At 40.7% G+C, this 17,833-nt stretch overlaps 1 protein-coding gene across 3 annotated transcripts in view; it reads left to right on the top strand.

The window, feature by feature from the left end:
• The window catches only part of ATP2A2 (ATPase sarcoplasmic/endoplasmic reticulum Ca2+ transporting 2), a 49,681-nt gene that overhangs the window by 29,531 nt on the left and 2,317 nt on the right, over positions 1–17,833 (top strand). For 2 of the 3 annotated variants that reach the window (XM_019733920.2, XM_074321111.1), the window contains 14 exons: positions 1,087–1,172; positions 2,334–2,798; positions 6,561–6,649; positions 7,023–7,125; positions 7,974–8,105; positions 9,547–9,669; positions 9,769–9,987; positions 10,743–11,078; positions 12,093–12,313; positions 12,726–12,928; positions 14,075–14,160; positions 14,436–14,569; positions 15,173–15,290; positions 15,375–15,495. In XM_019733920.2, coding sequence (XP_019589479.1) covers positions 1,087–1,172; positions 2,334–2,798; positions 6,561–6,649; positions 7,023–7,125; positions 7,974–8,105; positions 9,547–9,669; positions 9,769–9,987; positions 10,743–11,078; positions 12,093–12,313; positions 12,726–12,928; positions 14,075–14,160; positions 14,436–14,569; positions 15,173–15,290; positions 15,375–15,495 — 2,436 coding nt within the window. Of the gene's footprint in view, positions 1–1,086; positions 1,173–2,333; positions 2,799–6,560; positions 6,650–7,022; positions 7,126–7,973; positions 8,106–9,546; positions 9,670–9,768; positions 9,988–10,742; positions 11,079–12,092; positions 12,314–12,725; positions 12,929–14,074; positions 14,161–14,435; positions 14,570–15,172; positions 15,291–15,374; positions 16,954–17,833 lie in introns of all 3 variants that reach the window. The other variant, XR_012492562.1, reaches the window with a different exon arrangement.

Here is a 17,833-nt window from a genome sequence, read left to right as displayed (position 1 = left end):
CTAACCTGAATTAAATAGAGAGTAAGTATAAAATCCAACGATTATCAAGATTTATCTGATTATCAGTTTTGAAAAGCAACTGATGTCATAGAGGTAGTGATGTAAGTAACCTGAGTTCCACATTTTTTGTTTCTTTATGAATAGCTTATCTACTAAAATCCTATTAGCAGCAACAAGCTGGCAGCTGATAAATTGGGTTGTATATATGAAATTCTCAGTGTGCCTACGGAAATAATTACCACTTTAAAACTTTTCATAGTTTCTTGAATGATCACTTTCTTGTTTAATAATCTTATTGTAGTTTTGACTAGATTGAAGAAGCAAATTCTTTTGTCAAATGTCAGTAGAGAAATTTTGCTACCTGACATTTGAATTACAACTGGAGCCATATTTCACATCACTCAGACCCTGATTTTATATTTCATAAGTGCTATTAAGTAAAGTTGAAACTAAATCCAGCAAAACATTGTGAAAATGCTGAGAAGTAGTTCTTTATACCGTGTGCTTTAATGCAACTGCTGATTGCTGTTTTTCAGCTTTGTTTTATTGACATAGAATGGTCTAGTTAGTACATACAAATATTTCTAAAACAATGTTTTCGTCCCTCATCTTTGACAATTATTGAACAAGAACAGACTTCCCAGTGGATGATCCCCATATTCATATAACGTATCTACAGTTTGTTCAGTTCACTAAAAATAAATATACTTTCACCTTTTTGAAGTATTGAAATGTGTGTATATATAACATGTGTGTATATAAAACAAATATATATAGATGTATAGTCACAGTATTAGAGTATAAAATGGTACCTGAAAATAAACTGAATTTGAATAGTTACTCCAGAAAATAAAGGTAATTGGCTGGGATTTTACTTTAAGTTCCTTTATTTTGAAATTGTATTGACTTTAATCCTGACATTGCTTTGAAATTGTTTTCTATTTTACTAGTTTGCCTCCTTTAAATGAATTGGGTTTTTTACCCTTTTTCCTGAAAGTGGTAGTCACATGAGTAGGTGAATGTTCCCAGGTTCTCCATGTGGATTGCACAGAGCTAACCATTCCTTCTGTCTCACAACCTGCTTAGGTGAGTCTGTCTCTGTCATCAAGCACACTGACCCTGTTCCTGACCCGCGGGCTGTCAATCAAGATAAGAAGAACATGCTCTTTTCTGTAAGTACTTTGTCAAATGCATTTTTATTTGGAGACATTCTCAGAGTTTTAAGTCTACAGATGGCATTTTTTTCACTGTCTACCTTCAGTGGTCAGACTTTAGAAAGTGTTGGCTATTATTCCAAAGGATAATCAGAATCTTCGTGGCAGTGTCAGCTGTCAGAAACATCAGGAACATGTAATGATGGGATATGTGACCTGGATGGCTTTTGTTTCAGTTGGCAAGTTTTTAAGGATTAAAATTAAAAGACCAGGTCATGTGCATCTTTAAACTATCTGTAAACATAGTAGGAAAGTAGATTTATTTGGAAAAGGCTTAGCCTATAAAGGATGTTTTCTAAATGATGTGGATGATATCTGTATGTATTCACAATAAAAAGGTGTGTATTTTGAGAGAAAGCAAATGTGACAAACTACTAATAATTGGTGAGTCAGGGTGAATAGTCAAGTGGATGTTCGTTCATTGTATATTTCAATTTTTCTGTTAAATTTTTTCAAAATAAAAAGTTGGGAAATTTATAGATTTTGCTTGTTCAGAATTTAAAATGATAGTTCAAATGGTGGGCTTTTGTGGGTGTCCTGGGAACCTAAACAGCCGTAGTGAGTAAAGTACTATAGAGTTCCTATGAAAACAACGAAGCCATAGCATTCCAACGCCAGGAATTAAAGTGGGGTGGGAAGCGAACTCTCATACTTGAGTTCATTGGTTTGGGAATGCCAGCGCTTGAGTGGAGGTCCTCAAGATAGCCCGTGGTGCTGGTTGTCCTCATTACAGGTGATGAAAGTAGGGGAGGTTGGGTTGGAGCCAGAGGTAGAAAATGCTTAGGGTTGAGAGCTGTGTGGACTTTGAAAAAATTGAGAACACAGAGGGGTTAGAGCACTGCTTCAGCCCAAAGCTAGTCTGCAAGCCAGACTCTGTTGTGAATAGAGATTCCGGGGACGGGGGTCGGTGTAGAGCTCTAGCTCTGGGGAGAGTAGGTATCACGTGAAATGAGCATCAGGGAGCGATGTACCACGCTGCCTGCATGAGTTACTGCTCATTATCAAAGTTGGATGGCTGGTTCTGTAGTCAGAATCCACACGAGTCTGAGTTTACTAGTCAATATTTAAGTTGGGTATGGTTTTAATCTTGTTACCAGCTCTCCTCTGTTTCTGTCCTAGGGTACAAATATTGCTGCTGGCAAAGCCATGGGAGTGGTGGTGGCAACTGGAGTTAACACTGAAATTGGCAAGATCCGGGATGAAATGGTGGCAACGGAACAGGAGAGAACACCCCTCCAGCAAAAACTAGATGAGTTTGGGGAACAGCTTTCCAAAGTCATCTCCCTTATTTGTATTGCAGTCTGGATCATAAACATTGGGCATTTCAATGATCCAGTTCACGGAGGCTCCTGGATCAGAGGTGCTATTTACTATTTTAAAATTGCTGTGGCCCTAGCTGTAGCAGCCATTCCTGAAGGTCTGCCTGCTGTCATCACCACCTGCCTGGCTCTTGGAACTCGCAGAATGGCAAAGAAAAATGCCATTGTTCGAAGCCTCCCTTCCGTGGAAACCCTTGGTTGTACTTCTGTTATCTGCTCAGACAAGACTGGTACACTTACAACAAACCAGATGTCAGTCTGCAGGGTAAGTGGGAGTAATTTAAGAATTGTTCCTGTTGGTTGTTGACTCATCCTAAGAATATGCACTCATGCCATCAAAACCTTTGATTTATAATTTGATACCTTTTTAGGTGCTTTAAACAGATTGGGTTGCCTGTGTAGCCTGAGCCCAAGGTAATTTCTAACACTTCAGAGGAATTAATCATTTAATTCCTAAAACTGTTTTGTGAACTAAAGGCTAGCTGTATGGCTGATGTACTTTTATTGGGGAACTAATTACAGGCCGTCTGTAACTGTTAGATGACCGGGCTCCCTTTATTTCCCTGCTCCTCCGTCTCCAAGCGCATGTATGTTAACCACGTATGTTAACCGACAAGCTTCAAAGGAAGAGAATTCTAAAGCAGCTAGTTACCTACTTACTTACCTACGTAAAATTCTAATTGATATTTCCATAACACATTGAATGAGACATATTTTCTTCTTGAAAAGTAAATAATTGCCTTTAACTTGCTTTGTTCTATGTATTATCCGTCCTTCCTTAGGTTGTTTTGACCATCACTCGGGTAAAATAAGAAACTGTTCAAACCTGCCCTTAGAAAAATAAGAACTAAAGAAATATAATGGGACAGGTGAATTAAGTTATTTTATATAATTCAATTGCCGTAAATTTTATGTAACCAACTGTGTGGAAGTCAAAGTGTAATTTTCAGAAAGGTACACGACTCATACAAATATTTAGTGGACACGTGTCAAAGATTCTGTTTGGCTTATTAATTGAGGGAATCAGTGAGATGGTCAAACTGGTTACAAGAACATTTGAGGATATGCTCCGATTAAAATAGAATTGCTGTATGCTAGGTTATAAAAACTGGTTAATATCCTATACGGCAATAAAACTACTAGGTTACCTGTTCTACAGGACACAGATCCACAATTTTACATAACATGAGCCCTTAATAACAAATAGTATAATGAAACAGTGTTACATAGTTCTAGAACACTAAATCTTTGAGTGGGCCTGTTAAGTAATGCTTCTTAATGACATTGAGAGGACATGTGGTCACCCTCTTGGTCTTATCTCTGGGTTTTGGATAAAGTTTTTTTTTTTTTTAAACTTTTATTTATTTTAAGCATGTTTTTCCAGGACCCATCAACTCCAAGTCAAGTAGTTGTTTCAATCTAGTTGTAGAGGGCACAGCTCACACTGGCCCATGTGGGGATCGAACCGGCAACCCTGGTGTTACCAGCATCATGCTCTTACCAACTGAGCTAACCGGCCACCCCCTAAAGTTTTTTTAACATTGGGAATTGTTTTTGTCTTAATACAGTTAAACCCTCTGAATCTTTATCTTGCCAAATTTAAATTTCATGATGAGTTTTAGATACAACATACCCCCCCAACTCTTTGTGTAGTTTAAAACGAGATTTAGAATGAATGGACAAGTGTTTAAAACAGATTGGGGTGTTCTGTCTCTCAAGTGGTAAGCTTCTTGGTCTGTCTTGGGATTCTCCAGTAAATGCAGAGTTTGAGCCACCTAAGTTCTCATTCTTTGGAACCAAAAAAGGACGAATCAGCTAAAAACTAGTTGTCGGCTAAAAGCTGATTATATGGGGGGAAGAGGAAGGGAATTTCATGTTACCTGTTTAGTTTCCCCCAGCAAATTGTTTATAAACTTAGCCTGAAAGCTTTAATTTTCATCGGAATAGACCTTTATATCCATGAAAGTAAGCAATGTCTGAAATTGTAACCTTAAAAAATTTTTTTGTTTTTTTACTTTAAAAGTTTGGGCAGCAGATCAGACTTCAAACTCAGAGTGCAGTAGAGTCCATAATAAAATTTTATGTTGTTCTTATATTTTCCCTTAAGTAGTTTGATTTAAAATGTTTTCTTTTATTAAAGAAACAACCTGACTATTTGCTATTCTATCTTGGTAACAGAAAGCTGATGCTAATCAGTATTCTATAGGAGGTTTCTTGCAGTGGATTGCATAACTGCACTTGACTTAGGGATACTTTCATCATGCAATTCCTAAATGATTTACTTGCTCACAATCTAAAATGCTAAAGTGCGTTCAGATTTAGTTAACATGGATTTGAATTCTGAATGTCTTAGAATATTTTGGATTCTGGTTATAGACCCAAAAAGTTGCACTTTTTATAAATTGAATATCATTAAAGAAATGGCATGGTGTGTAGTAAATTAATACTGCCAACTTGCTTTGATATTGCTTAGAACAGTTAATTTGTTTTTCACCTGTGACTTTATTTGAATCATATGGGAATCCTGCTCAAGAGGTTTGGAAACTAAGGCTCTGAGAAGTTGTGACATGTCTGAAGGTTACGCAACTTCAAATACAAGGGTAAAGTCGGATTTTCTTATAGGAAAGATTGGTAGTTAAATCTGGTCCTCTCTCTATTTCACCCAACAATTTTGTAACCTTGAGCACATCTTTTAACCTCTCTGGTCCTTTGTTTCCTCTTCTGTAAAATGTCAAACATCTTTGGAAAGAGTCTTGTGACAAGCTTCCTTTTTTAGGTGTTGTATCTGTTAGAAAAAAAATTGTAGGAGTCAGGGATCTTGCTACATGTGAACTTGGACATGAATCTTTCCTTCATTTGACACTGATGTATGTGTTTGAACTAGAGCCTCTTATCAGGAGTCATCATAGTTTCAAATCACATTCTATATTTTGTATTTCTTTTAAAAAAACATTTTGTATGTCTGTCTTATAGCTTTAGTTCAGTTCCAAGGTTGTTTTTGTTCTGAGTATACTTTTGAAATAAAGCTTTTGGAATTTAAAAATATGGCAGATCTTGTGAGGCAAAAGAAGTTATAACAAAGTTAGCTGATTTTCTTACTGAATATGAGTTGGATTACTCTGGAAAGATGTTTTTAAAGCATTGCATGGTTCTCTTTTACTTGAATTTAACATTTTTAAAATTCGTTATTGAACGGTTTGATCATATTTTCTATTGCTGGATATTTCAGAGAGATTTTTGCATGATAATGTATAGTTTGAGTATCACTTTGTGTTTTTAAGAGAAGGTTTTGCAGTTTCAATTTGCAATGAAAACACAAATCTAAATCTTAGTCTTCCAAACTGGGCTTCTAAACTATAATTGGAAAGCAAATCAAGAAAACCTCATCTTTAAGAAACTAGCTCGTGTCACATTATTTTATAAAATTAAGAATTCTTTCCTAAGCATGCTTCCGTCTGTGTTGTCTTGCGGCAGTTCATGCGGCTCTGAGAGCTCTTTACTGTATACATGTAGTTATGTAGCTTCATAGGAAATGAGCTATTGCCACAATAAAAATAAGTGGGAAGGAGCAGAGAAGCAGTTTGTCTTACTTTACTCAGGGAATGTTGAAGCAACTCTGAAATGTGAGTTTATTCTTCCCAAGCTTTCACTCCTCACTCGAAGGCAGGATTGCCTAATATCACCTCATCAGCCAGCCATTTGCAATGGGGAATTCTGAGCATTCTAGAGTACTGCTACCATAGTCCTTACACCTCAGGTCTCCTGTGGGTGGTCTTCTGTGTCTCCAGGGCCACTGCTGCTTACTGTCCATTCAGCACCTCCGGGATGCTGCTTCTCAGATGGCTGGGGGGGTAGGGGAGGCGGTCTTAAACAGCCTCCAGGTGGAATAAAGGACAGCACTTCTGATGCTGAGCTTCAACTAGTAAGTTTCATTAAAACTGTTTCCTTAAATAAGACTTAGCAAAGATTATGTTTTTTTCTAGCATAGTTTTATACCTTTTAAACACTTACGCTTCTTTTTCTGTAGATGTTCATTCTGGACAGAGTTGAAGGTGATACTTGTTCCCTTAATGAATTTACCATAACTGGATCAACATATGCACCTATTGGAGAAGTGTGAGTAAACCCGCCTTATCATTTAAAGGATCTATTGTGGCAGTTTGGTACTTGTATAGATTTGCAGTGTGTCTACAAAGGTGAAGACAGCTTTCTGAGTAGGGCTCATTGCATCCCATGTGAAGCCTAAATTTTTAAGTGGGGTTTCTGTTTGTTCTTTATTAATACCAGTGGTGGAGGAATTTCATGAACTAAGAATTTCTAGTCTTTACAGATTATTGTCTCCAGCATCAGATTTCTAAGAGCCATCACTCAAATTCTTTTGAATACTTGCCAGTCTGTGGTCCACAAAATTGTTTATGTTATTAAATAATTAAATAAAAAATCAATAGAGGTGACCACACTGTGCTCTGAAGGTTTTTTCTTTCGACAGGCATAAAGATGATAAACCAGTGAAATGTCATCAATATGATGGTCTTGTAGAATTGGCAACAATTTGTGCTCTTTGTAATGACTCTGCTTTGGATTACAATGAGGTAAGGCACTCCTCAGAAATGAGAAACTAGACCTGACTGTTCCTAGTTCAAGGGTGGAGTGGGTGAATGAAAATCCAGCCTTCCTTCCTCCCTTCTGAAAGTAGGGGTTCCTGATTTTATTTCCTCTTTCCATTCAAGAGCCTGTCTCTATCAGAGTCAGCATGACCTAGCCAAGGAAAGCTGAGAGCCTTTCACATATCCTCTGTAACTGAGTATTGCAGCTATTTAACTAATAGTTGTAGTTCACATGATATTCTCATCTGTTTCTAGTTTGGTTACTATAAATGAATAAAGCCCAGGATAGAAAACGTTTTCCTGAAAGCATAGGGTATTGATCTTGCTTAAGATGGGTAGCATTAGATCTTTGAGGATAAGCTGAGGCATACAGGGTTATTTTGATGACGATGAAGGTAAAATAATAATATAAAATTTAACAGAAAACAGTTTTTCCTCCCCTTTTAATTATAGTGAGATAAATCCTTTGGTTTCTATCTAAAAGGCAAGCCAGTCCCATTCAAAAACAATGTAAAGTCTATAGCTAAGTAATGATGTGGGATTATAAATACTATTTGAAAGCTCTGTATGAACTCATACTGTGATTAGTGGCTTCTTACAGCTAAGGGAAATGAAAAACCTAATTATTAGAATAAGAAAAAATGCATGCCTGTGCTGTGACTATATTTTTAATTATCTGGATCATGTGCTCCCGAGTAGAACAGAAATGGCCCGTAGAATAATCAAGCAGTGGAGGACAGGTTGTCCTGGATGGAAAAGTCTTTATTAAAGAAAAATGTACTTGTTTACTACTTTTCCCTTTTTTGCACTTTCTATGTCTTTAACCAATACAGGCAAAGGGTGTATATGAAAAAGTTGGAGAAGCTACGGAGACTGCTCTCACTTGTCTGGTAGAGAAGATGAATGTATTTGATACCGAATTGAAAGGTCTTTCTAAAATAGAACGAGCAAATGCCTGCAACTCGGTTAGTATTTGAACCCTAATTCTAATAGCATATTTAAAGTACATGAAGCAAAAACTGACAAAAATAAAAGGAAAAATAGACAAATACACAATTAGAGTTGGAGATTTTAACAGATGTCTCTCAATAATTGATAGAATAAGCAGATGAAAAAATCAGTAACAATGTGGAAGATTTGAACGATACTATAAATATACTTGACCTAATCCTTATTTATTTTCTGCTACTGTAATGTGCACTTGCAGTGCATAAGGAACATTCACCAGAATAGACTGTACAGCCGGTCCATGAAGCAAGACTCAACATATTTTACAAAGGACTGAAATCACGCAGATGGCTGCTGACCACAAAATTTAAACTAGAAATCAGTAACAATAAGATAAGAGCAGTTCCCTGAATATTTTTAAGCTAAACAACACTTTTTTAAATAATCCATGGGTAAAAGAAGAAACCATAGCGGAAATGAAAAAATATTTTGAACTAAACAATATTGAAAACACACCATATGAAAATTGGAAGATGCAATGAAAGCATTGTTTCAAGGGAAATGTGTAGCTTTAAGTGTGGATACTGCAAAAGAAGGTCAAAAATCAATTGTAAGAGCTTCTATCTGAAAGTAGAAAACCAGCAAATTAATGAATTAATAAACAAGATCAGGAACCTATAATGAACAATCTTATACCAATAAATTGGACATAGAATTGACCAATCCCTTAAGTAACACAACTTTCTAAACTGACACAAGAAAAATGGAGTGATCCTATAGATGTTAAATTAATTGAATCTGTAATTCAAAATCTACCCCCACAAAAATTCTCTAGGCCCAATTCTGCCAAACACTTAAGAAAGAAATACCAGTTTTAGAAGACTATGATTTGGAAAATGAAACCCTTCTCAATACCCAAACCTGACATGGACGTGGCAAAAAAAAGGAAGCGACACTAATATTCTTTATAATACAGATGTAAAGACTCTCAACACAACATTAGCAAATCAGGTCTAGTAATATATTAAAACGGTAGCATGTTATGTTCAAGTGGAATTGCCATGACTACCAGGTTAGCTTAACAGTCACAGGCCAATCAGTGGTGGCGGTGGTGGAGGATGCAAAGCCCCCAGGTCAGACAGGTTGTTAGCTGATGACAAAATCCCACAGAGGCAGCCTGAAGACTCAGCTTCACAGAGCCTGAGGTTTAGAATTGTTTGATTCTAGACCATTAATTACTCAGTGAAGGGAAACAAGTAGCATCAGTAGCATCATGGAGCCTAAAAGTGACGCATTAGCTGTAATGACCACCACAGGTAAGGGCAGGACTGTGTGTTTATGGTCCTTTGCTACCCCCCCAATACCTGTCATATATTATTAGGTGCTTAGTGAATGTCGAACGAGTGAAAAATTTACAAAAATTGTCATCCAGTGGTATTCCATATGTTTTCTTCATAGGTCATTAAACAGTTGATGAAAAAAGAATTTACTCTAGAGTTTTCACGTGATAGAAAGTCAATGTCGGTTTATTGTACACCAAACAAGCCAAGTCGGACATCGATGAGCAAAATGTTTGTCAAGGCAAGTACAGCAAATTGCAGTTGAGATGTTCTTATCAGGATGAGCATCCTGAGTGAGCCAGTATGTAAAATTGTTGATCTAAATCTGTAACATTTCCAGGGTGCTCCTGAAGGTGTCATTGACAGGTGCACCCATGTTAGAGTTGGAAGTACCAAAATACCTATGACCCCTGGAGTCAAACAGAAGATCATGTCTGTCATTCGGGAGTGGGGCAGTGGCAGCGACACACTGCGGTGCCTGGCTCTCGCCACTCACGACAACCCACTGAGAAGAGAAGAAATGAACCTTGAGGACTCCGCCAACTTTATTAAATATGAGGTGAGCTCATGAAAAGGTTTTCTCCCACAGCCTGCACATTCGTTGTGTTTAAACAGCAGTCCTGGGTAAAAGGTCAAAGGAGTCTTTTGCCAAGAAAGACGTGTGTTTGTTTATTTTCCTGCAGGCCAAATGCATCACCATTATAATTTAGGTTGCTGCTTCAAACATATAGTTAACAATTTAATACAAGTCTGTTACTTTCAAAATAGAATTATCAAGACTTGAGCTAAATAAACTTGTGAAATCTATTTTGCAACTCTTGTGTAAATTAAAATAGTTTAAAAATTGCGAATAATTTTTAAAACATTAGTTACTGAAGATCAAAATATCCAAGTTGCGAGATTCCTTCTCCTTTTCTGCTCATAAAATTCTCACATATTAGGTCTGTGACGTCCTGAAGCATTGAATGAAAGGGACAAGCTTTGGTGCTAAGGGCCGCTCAAGCGGCCAGTATCAGAATGCTCTTACTCCTCAGAATGGTGTTTCCCCTCATGTTAGAATACTGTCGTTACGAAAGTTAAAGAATGGTTTGGTAAGAAGAATGTAGTGATATTTTTAATCATTTTGATTGAAATTAATATTCATCATTGGATTTATATCTCTAGTGTGAATATTTAGGATAATAGTCAAAGTTGCAGAATTTATCATAAGTAAATGCAGAAACCTTTGTTCTTAATGTATAACTAGCCCTTGTGTCACACTAGGAGAAAAACCAGAACTTCCTGTTTTAAAATAAGGTGATTCTTTTTCTGTAGACCAATCTGACTTTTGTTGGCTGCGTGGGCATGCTGGATCCTCCGAGAATTGAAGTAGCCTCTTCTGTGAAGCTGTGCCGGCAGGCAGGCATCCGGGTCATCATGATCACGGGGGACAACAAGGGCACCGCTGTGGCCATCTGTCGCCGCATTGGCATCTTTGGGCAGGACGAGGATGTGACGTCAAAGGCTTTCACAGGTCGGGAGTTTGACGAGCTCAATCCTTCAGCCCAGAGAGATGCCTGCTTGAATGCCCGCTGTTTCGCTCGAGTCGAACCTTCCCACAAGTCGAAGATTGTAGAATTTCTTCAGTCTTTTGATGAGATTACAGCTATGGTGAGTTTCTTTGGACATGTCAGGTGACCCACTGCACAAACACAGCAAATTCTAATTCTGACCATTAAATTTTTACTGATAGCTCCCAGATTTGGGATTTCTTGGTTTTTGTCATCTAGGGTTCTGTTGACCAGTAGTTAGCATGCTGTATGTTGCGTGCAAGGAAGATTTTTAGAAGTAAGTTTTGCATCAGTCACGGGAAATACTTGGTGACACCTAGTTTTTGTCTGGGTTAAAGTATACGTGTTTATACCTCAAGTTTTCTAAAAATTGACTGAGAATATACGTGATCTGTGTTCTCTCTCTCTGGATGATCCTGCTGAAATGAGTGTGCTCCTGAAGCAGTCTGTAAGAGCTGCCTGTTGAAGTATTTCTGGTATTCTTCCCCTCGTCTGTGATTTTTCACCCAGGCACATTAACATTGTGGTATATTTGCTTTCTGTAGCTTGTCTATAAAACTTTAAAGAAATTTTGTTGTTTGAAACCAGACGTTACAGATGTACTCCTCACTTCCTCTTTGCTCTCCCTTCCTTCCTTCTCTCCTAGAGAGAACCACCATTCTGAATTTGATATTAGGTGTTTACTAAAAGTATAAAAAAATACATATTTTTAGTATTTTTGCATGTTTTTGACCTATATAAATGGCATTTAGTTTATGTGTTTTTGCAGTTTACACCTATTCTACTTGAGGTTTATGTGGATACTTCATTTTGACTGCCATACAGGTTGTTTTTTGTTTGGCTTGGTAAAAAAATAATACAGATGAATTTGAACTCTCCTTTGTTCCACTTCCTTCTGAAGTCTCTCTTCAGTAATAAGCTCATTTAGCAATTTTACATTTCCCAGGTAAAATGTGTTTTGTGGCACCAACTTATAAAAACAAAAATTCTCTAGCTCTTTGCCCCGAGGCCCATAGCTCCATTCGTTTCCCTTGTTTCAGGGATGGCTGAGCCTTTGGCAGGGGGACATGTGTTAGGTGAACGGTGTGTAAACCACTCTCGGGTTCCCTTTCAGACTGGGGATGGTGTGAATGACGCTCCTGCTCTGAAGAAAGCAGAGATTGGCATTGCCATGGGCTCTGGCACCGCGGTGGCTAAAACCGCCTCTGAAATGGTGCTGGCCGATGACAACTTCTCCACCATCGTGGCCGCTGTGGAGGAGGGGCGGGCCATCTACAACAACATGAAGCAGTTCATCCGCTACCTCATCTCCTCCAACGTGGGAGAAGTTGTCTGGTGGGTCCCTTTGGCAAATCACTCGTGTTGCTTTGTCTAACACCAGGGCTTGTGATGACCAGTTTTTCACATTTGTTCTTCCTATGGCAGCAGTTTTGGTCTTTGTGCATGAGGTGGGAGGGCGGGCCAGGCAAGCCAGAGGAAGCCCTTTGAAGGTAGAGGTACTTGTGGCCCAGCCCTTGGGAGGGTTGTCTATGGCCGCTTTAACATAGAAATGAGTTTAACTGACATAAAATTCTTGGCCTTCTAAAACTTGAATTTGAAATGTTTTATGATCGCCAAAAACTGTTATTTCAAGTATTCGTTATTGCTGTCCATTTATTTTGATGGAGGAGGAGGGCATGGTGATGCTGTTTGAATAGCGGCCAAAAATAATTTGGGGTCTCTCTCTTCTTTCCTTGGGTGGAAACAGTATTTTCCTGACAGCAGCCCTCGGATTTCCTGAGGCTTTAATTCCTGTTCAGCTGCTCTGGGTCAATCTGGTGACAGATGGCCTGCCTGCCACTGCACTGGGGTTCAACCCTCCTGACCTGGACATCATGAATAAACCGCCCCGGAACCCAAAGGAACCACTGATCAGCGGGTGGCTCTTCTTCCGTTACCTGGCTATTGGCTGTGAGTAGTTTTTGTATGTTGTCGATTTTTAAACAAAATGTTTGTAAGCCAAAATTTTGTAAATTCATCCCTCAAAAGCACACTTCTTCTGTCCCCATATTAGGATAGCAAAAAATGGAGGCTGCCCTCTTGCACTTTAATGAACTGTACGCCCACTTTACCTATATGTCACCTGTGTAGACCTCATCCTCCGGACCCAGGGTGATAGTTCTCTTCCCCATTTCATAGGTTAGGAAAGTGAGGCCCAAAGAGGTTAAGTGACTCCCCTAGGGTCCCATGGAAAGAAAGGTGTTTGTTTGTTTTGTTCTATCTAACACATTCACACAAGTTGAGATTCAGCAAGCACGCCCTGGCATAGAGGGAAGGCTCTCAGCCAGTCAGCCCCTCCAACATGAACAGGTTCTCATGTGCCCTTCCAGAGCTAACCAGCAAAGAGACTTGATGTATGGATTTGCACAAGTGATGGCATGCTTTAAATCCTGGATGCTGAGCCTTGTCTTTTTGTATTTCTCCCTGTTGGGAAATTTCCACATCACTGCGTGTGTAACTGCCTTGCCCCTGGGCACCTGCTGCTCTGTTACAGTAGCGGGGCTAGAGGGTGTGTGCACTGATATCTTTGGGTGGTTGCTACCACCTGGGGACATTCTCTTATTCTCAGGTCCCTGTGATCTCCACTCCCACTGTTGCTTCTTTGTGATAAATTTGCTGAATTCAAATACGTAATTGGTGGGGAGCTGGCCCCAGAATCAGCTTCAGGTGTTGCTGTGTTGCTTCGTGTTCTCCACTAACTGTTCCAACAGCCTTTCCATGTGAAGGTTCTGCCAGGCCTTTGGTGGTGCCAGTACATGAGGGTACAGCTGCCAGCATCATGGCTGCTGTGCGTGACCGGGTCCTCCCGACAGGTGTGGCCCAAGTGTGTGTTGGCTGCTGATCAGACATGGGCATGGCTAGTGGAAAGGTCCTTTTCTCACCAATTCTGGAGGAAAAGTTTCCTGGTTCTTCTCTATCACAGACCCCTCTCTTTGCAGAACCCTCAGTCTAACTGCTTTTGCACCAGCGGCTTTAGAAAGACATGCCATGTGTCACCTCAGTGCTGGCGAGTGGGCTGCAGCCCCCACGTGTCAGCTTCATGATTTTTGTTCCCAGGTTATGTTGGCGCTGCTACCGTGGGTGCCGCTGCGTGGTGGTTCATTGCTGCTGACGGCGGTCCAAGAGTGTCCTTCTACCAGCTGGTACGTGGCCACCTTTCTTTGTGTATGAGACGCAGAGCACTGTGAGCCCTCCCCAGCAAGGTTGTCCTTGAGCTGTCTGTGGTTTGGGTGCCCAGCAGATAATCCTAAGGCTCCAACAATCAGCAGTCTTATCTGAGATGATTCGGAAGGACCCGCTGTCTGGGAAATGGGGTGGGATCTTGTGTGAGTCTGTGTCCGGGTGTGGTGTGGAATTGGTGCGTGGACTTAGGAAATGGACTCAGCTGTTCAGGAACTTGATTGGGCTTTTGTTGCAGAGTCATTTCCTGCAGTGTAAAGAGGACAACCCGGACTTTGAAGGGGTGGATTGTGCAATCTTTGAATCGCCGTACCCGATGACAATGGCGCTCTCTGTTCTCGTAACCATAGAGATGTGTAACGCCCTCAACAGGTCAGTGAGTCTTCTTGGCAAGCTGGGGGGAAAGTGCTGACAGCCAGGGTGCCGGCTGTGGGATTGTGTGTGTCATGGCTGGTTGAGGACCACAGGAAAGCTCTGCCTTCCCCCAAAAGAAAGAACAAGCAGCACCGGTTTTTAAAGCTTAAGTGTCGTCATTTCCAGGAAGTGGTGGGAGGGCTTAGCCACCTGCATGTCCCTTCAGAGACAGTGGGGGACAGGTAGAGCCTTCAGTACCCTGTGTGCCCGTGGGGAAGGAGCGCTTTCCCTTTACACCGAGACTGATGCTATCCAATTAAGCCACCGACAAAAATGGAAATTTCGAAATAGCCCAACTGTCAAGGGCAATTGAGCAGCTTTGAGCCCAATGAAATAGAATCTGCTGTGCCAAAGCCTAGATTTAAAATTGGAAGTTTGTCCTACATCTGAACGTTCTTCCTTAACTTTGCCACAGGAGAAACTTCAGTAACAGAATTAGGTCAGTGGGCAATGCCAGGTTGCTGCCGCCTTACTGAAGCGTATTGCCAAACAGTCTGTCACTTGTGACCATGCCTTTGCCTTTTGGCGGGCCTATTTCACGTACCTGTCCTTGTTCTGCAGCTTGTCTGAGAACCAGTCCCTGCTGCGGATGCCCCCCTGGGAGAATATCTGGCTCGTGGGCTCCATCTGCCTGTCCATGTCTCTCCACTTCCTGATCCTCTACGTGGAACCCTTGCCAGTAAGTGGTGGTGGGACTCGGCTGGGCAGGGCCTGGAGCCTCTCCAGCATGTCAGGGGCTTGATGCTGCTTCTCTGTGTTGCAGCTTATCTTCCAGATCACACCGCTGAACTTGACCCAGTGGCTGATGGTGCTGAAAATCTCCTTGCCTGTGATTCTAATGGACGAGACACTCAAGTTTGTGGCCCGCAACTACCTGGAACCTGGTAAAGAGTGTGTGCAGCCTGCCACCAAATCCTGCTCGCTCTCGGCATGCACCGACGGGATTTCCTGGCCGTTTGTGCTGTTCATAATGCCCCTGGTGGTCTGGGTGTATAGCACAGACACTAACTTTAGTGACATGTTCTGGTCTTGACTGACAGTTTTACATAAAGAAGATGTTTAACTTAATCAATTAATTTTTTATTGTTTCAAGCAACTGTCTATTTCTGCTGAATTTTCACATGAACATACTGGCTGGTGAAGGAGGTTTCATACTCTAGATTTTGTTTTGCTTTTTCTGACTCCAGTGGGGCAAGAGTTTCCTTTTTTATACACATAATTAAAGTGTCCATTGACATGTACAGAGAACTAACACTATTTTATGCAAATATTTTTTTGTAGATGAAAAAGCATGTACAGTGTTCTGTTTAATACTCATCCTTGTATAAAAAAAAAAAAAAGTTGAGCCAGCAGACATTGTCAGCAAATTAATTGGCAGCAGATTTTAGGAAATGAATGTGTGTGGTTTTTTCTAAAACGAAATAGCATGTATTGTGTCTTTTGCATGATCATCTGGATTTAATCTGAGATCACAGTCTAATTTTTATTCATAAGCCAATTTTTCTGCACTGGGCAGAGTACTGCTACCTCAGTCAGTATTTTTTGGTTTGCCACCCCTCATCCCTCTCGGTTCACCCCCACCCCCACCCCCACTCCTGGCCCCGCTCGGCTGCTTCTCCTGTAGGATTTCGATGGTTCTGTTTACATCAGTCTTAACAAGAGGTATGCCTGTTCTCGCTTGTGCAGAAAACATTGTTCCAGATTCAATCGACCGGGTTCATGTCCCCTCACATAGTTTTTAAGGTTATTTATTTAAATGTCTAGTGTATTTTACTGTAACAGACATTGTTTTGCCAACATTGCCTATTTCAGTGGCACTTCACAATCTAGTTTAAAAGAAATAAAACATTTTTAAATGGACAGAAAAATAACTGTCTTGTTTTTAACTCTTAAGTGACTTAGCTTGAACTGTAATAGATGTATTCAACTTTCTTAAGTTCTTATCTCAGACCTTTAGTTTTACTGTGCTTGAGGGGAAGAAGGGTCCTGTTCTGCTGCATAGGTAGTTATAGGAATTTTATTTTTTAATGTCTAGGCACTAATTGTCATTTGTGACACATTTTCTGTGCGTTTCTGCTGGCCTGTTTTAGCCTGGTGTAGAGAACATAAGGGCAAGTGTGTGTGTGTGCGTGTGTGTGTTTTGTAAAATCTGTAAATAGCACATGACCAAATGAACATATTGTATAGAACTATTTTTATTTGAATGTGGCACTAACCACCACCATCGTTACTGTGATAAATGTTTGCGCATGTTCCAGATCAGTCTTACCAACAGTGTATAGTCATTAACAGTCCTAACTGTGGTGTTTTCCTCCAATGCCTTCCAACATCCATCAACTAACGTGAGTATTCCCCAAAGGCGACTGCCACCAAGTGCCCTAGCAGTGACACTAACGAACGCCCTGGTGTCAGGCACTGCTGTGCTCTGTGGCTGTCCGGAGAGCAGCGGGCGCACGACGCGTGCTACCTGGGCACATGGGGGCCGGGTTAGCTGCCTGGGACAGTGGCATAGCCAGATGTCGGGCAGGGCCTGGGGGAAGAGCACGTCGTTTTGATGTGGTCAGACTGACCGGTCAAGGGAGTTGTGCCTTTGCTGGTGCTGTGAGGAGGGTTCACAGCAACTTGTGTGGTTCTTTTGATCTTTGTTAGCTGCAAGGACTCGTCCCAGAATGTTGGTTCATTAAAAAGCAAAAAGCTAGTTAGTGAAAGCGAGTAACTGAAATAGTGAATTCAAGCATCCAGAAGGATCCTCTTAAATAGGCCACCTTTTTTCACCTTCTGGGTCATATCATTGCAGCTAAGGCTTGTCTTTTCTCTCCAGGGTACGTTAAAGCACAGTTACTAGGGCATGATTCTGCTCGGCTGGCAAACGACCAGCCCTGTCGTGCAGGAGGCCTGGCAGCAGCTTGTATTCGGTGGGCGGTGAGGCCCCGAGTGTTGTTGTGAGGGTCCCTGGGCCAGAAGATGTGATGGACATGCTGGAATTTGCGGAAGTTAATAGGTGTCAGGCAGGACAAAGTGCTGCCAAGTTCAGTGGTCTGAGGAGAGGAGGTAGAAGTGGAACGTGGAGACTGACTAAATGCAGTCCTGAGGAAGGGGAGGTTGGTTTACTGGGCAGAGAATGGAGGGTTTGGCCAGTTGTAGCATCATGAGGTGTAAAGAGAAACGGGCTGAGTGGGTCAAATGCAAGGAGTGTGTCTTGACAGCAAACCAAAACAGGAT

This window comes from Rhinolophus sinicus, linkage group LG16 (genome assembly GCF_036562045.2).
Source record: "Rhinolophus sinicus isolate RSC01 linkage group LG16, ASM3656204v1, whole genome shotgun sequence".
In the NCBI taxonomy this organism is placed as follows: domain Eukaryota; kingdom Metazoa; phylum Chordata; class Mammalia; order Chiroptera; family Rhinolophidae; genus Rhinolophus; species Rhinolophus sinicus.
This window is presented reverse-complemented; position numbering and strand designations above follow the sequence as displayed.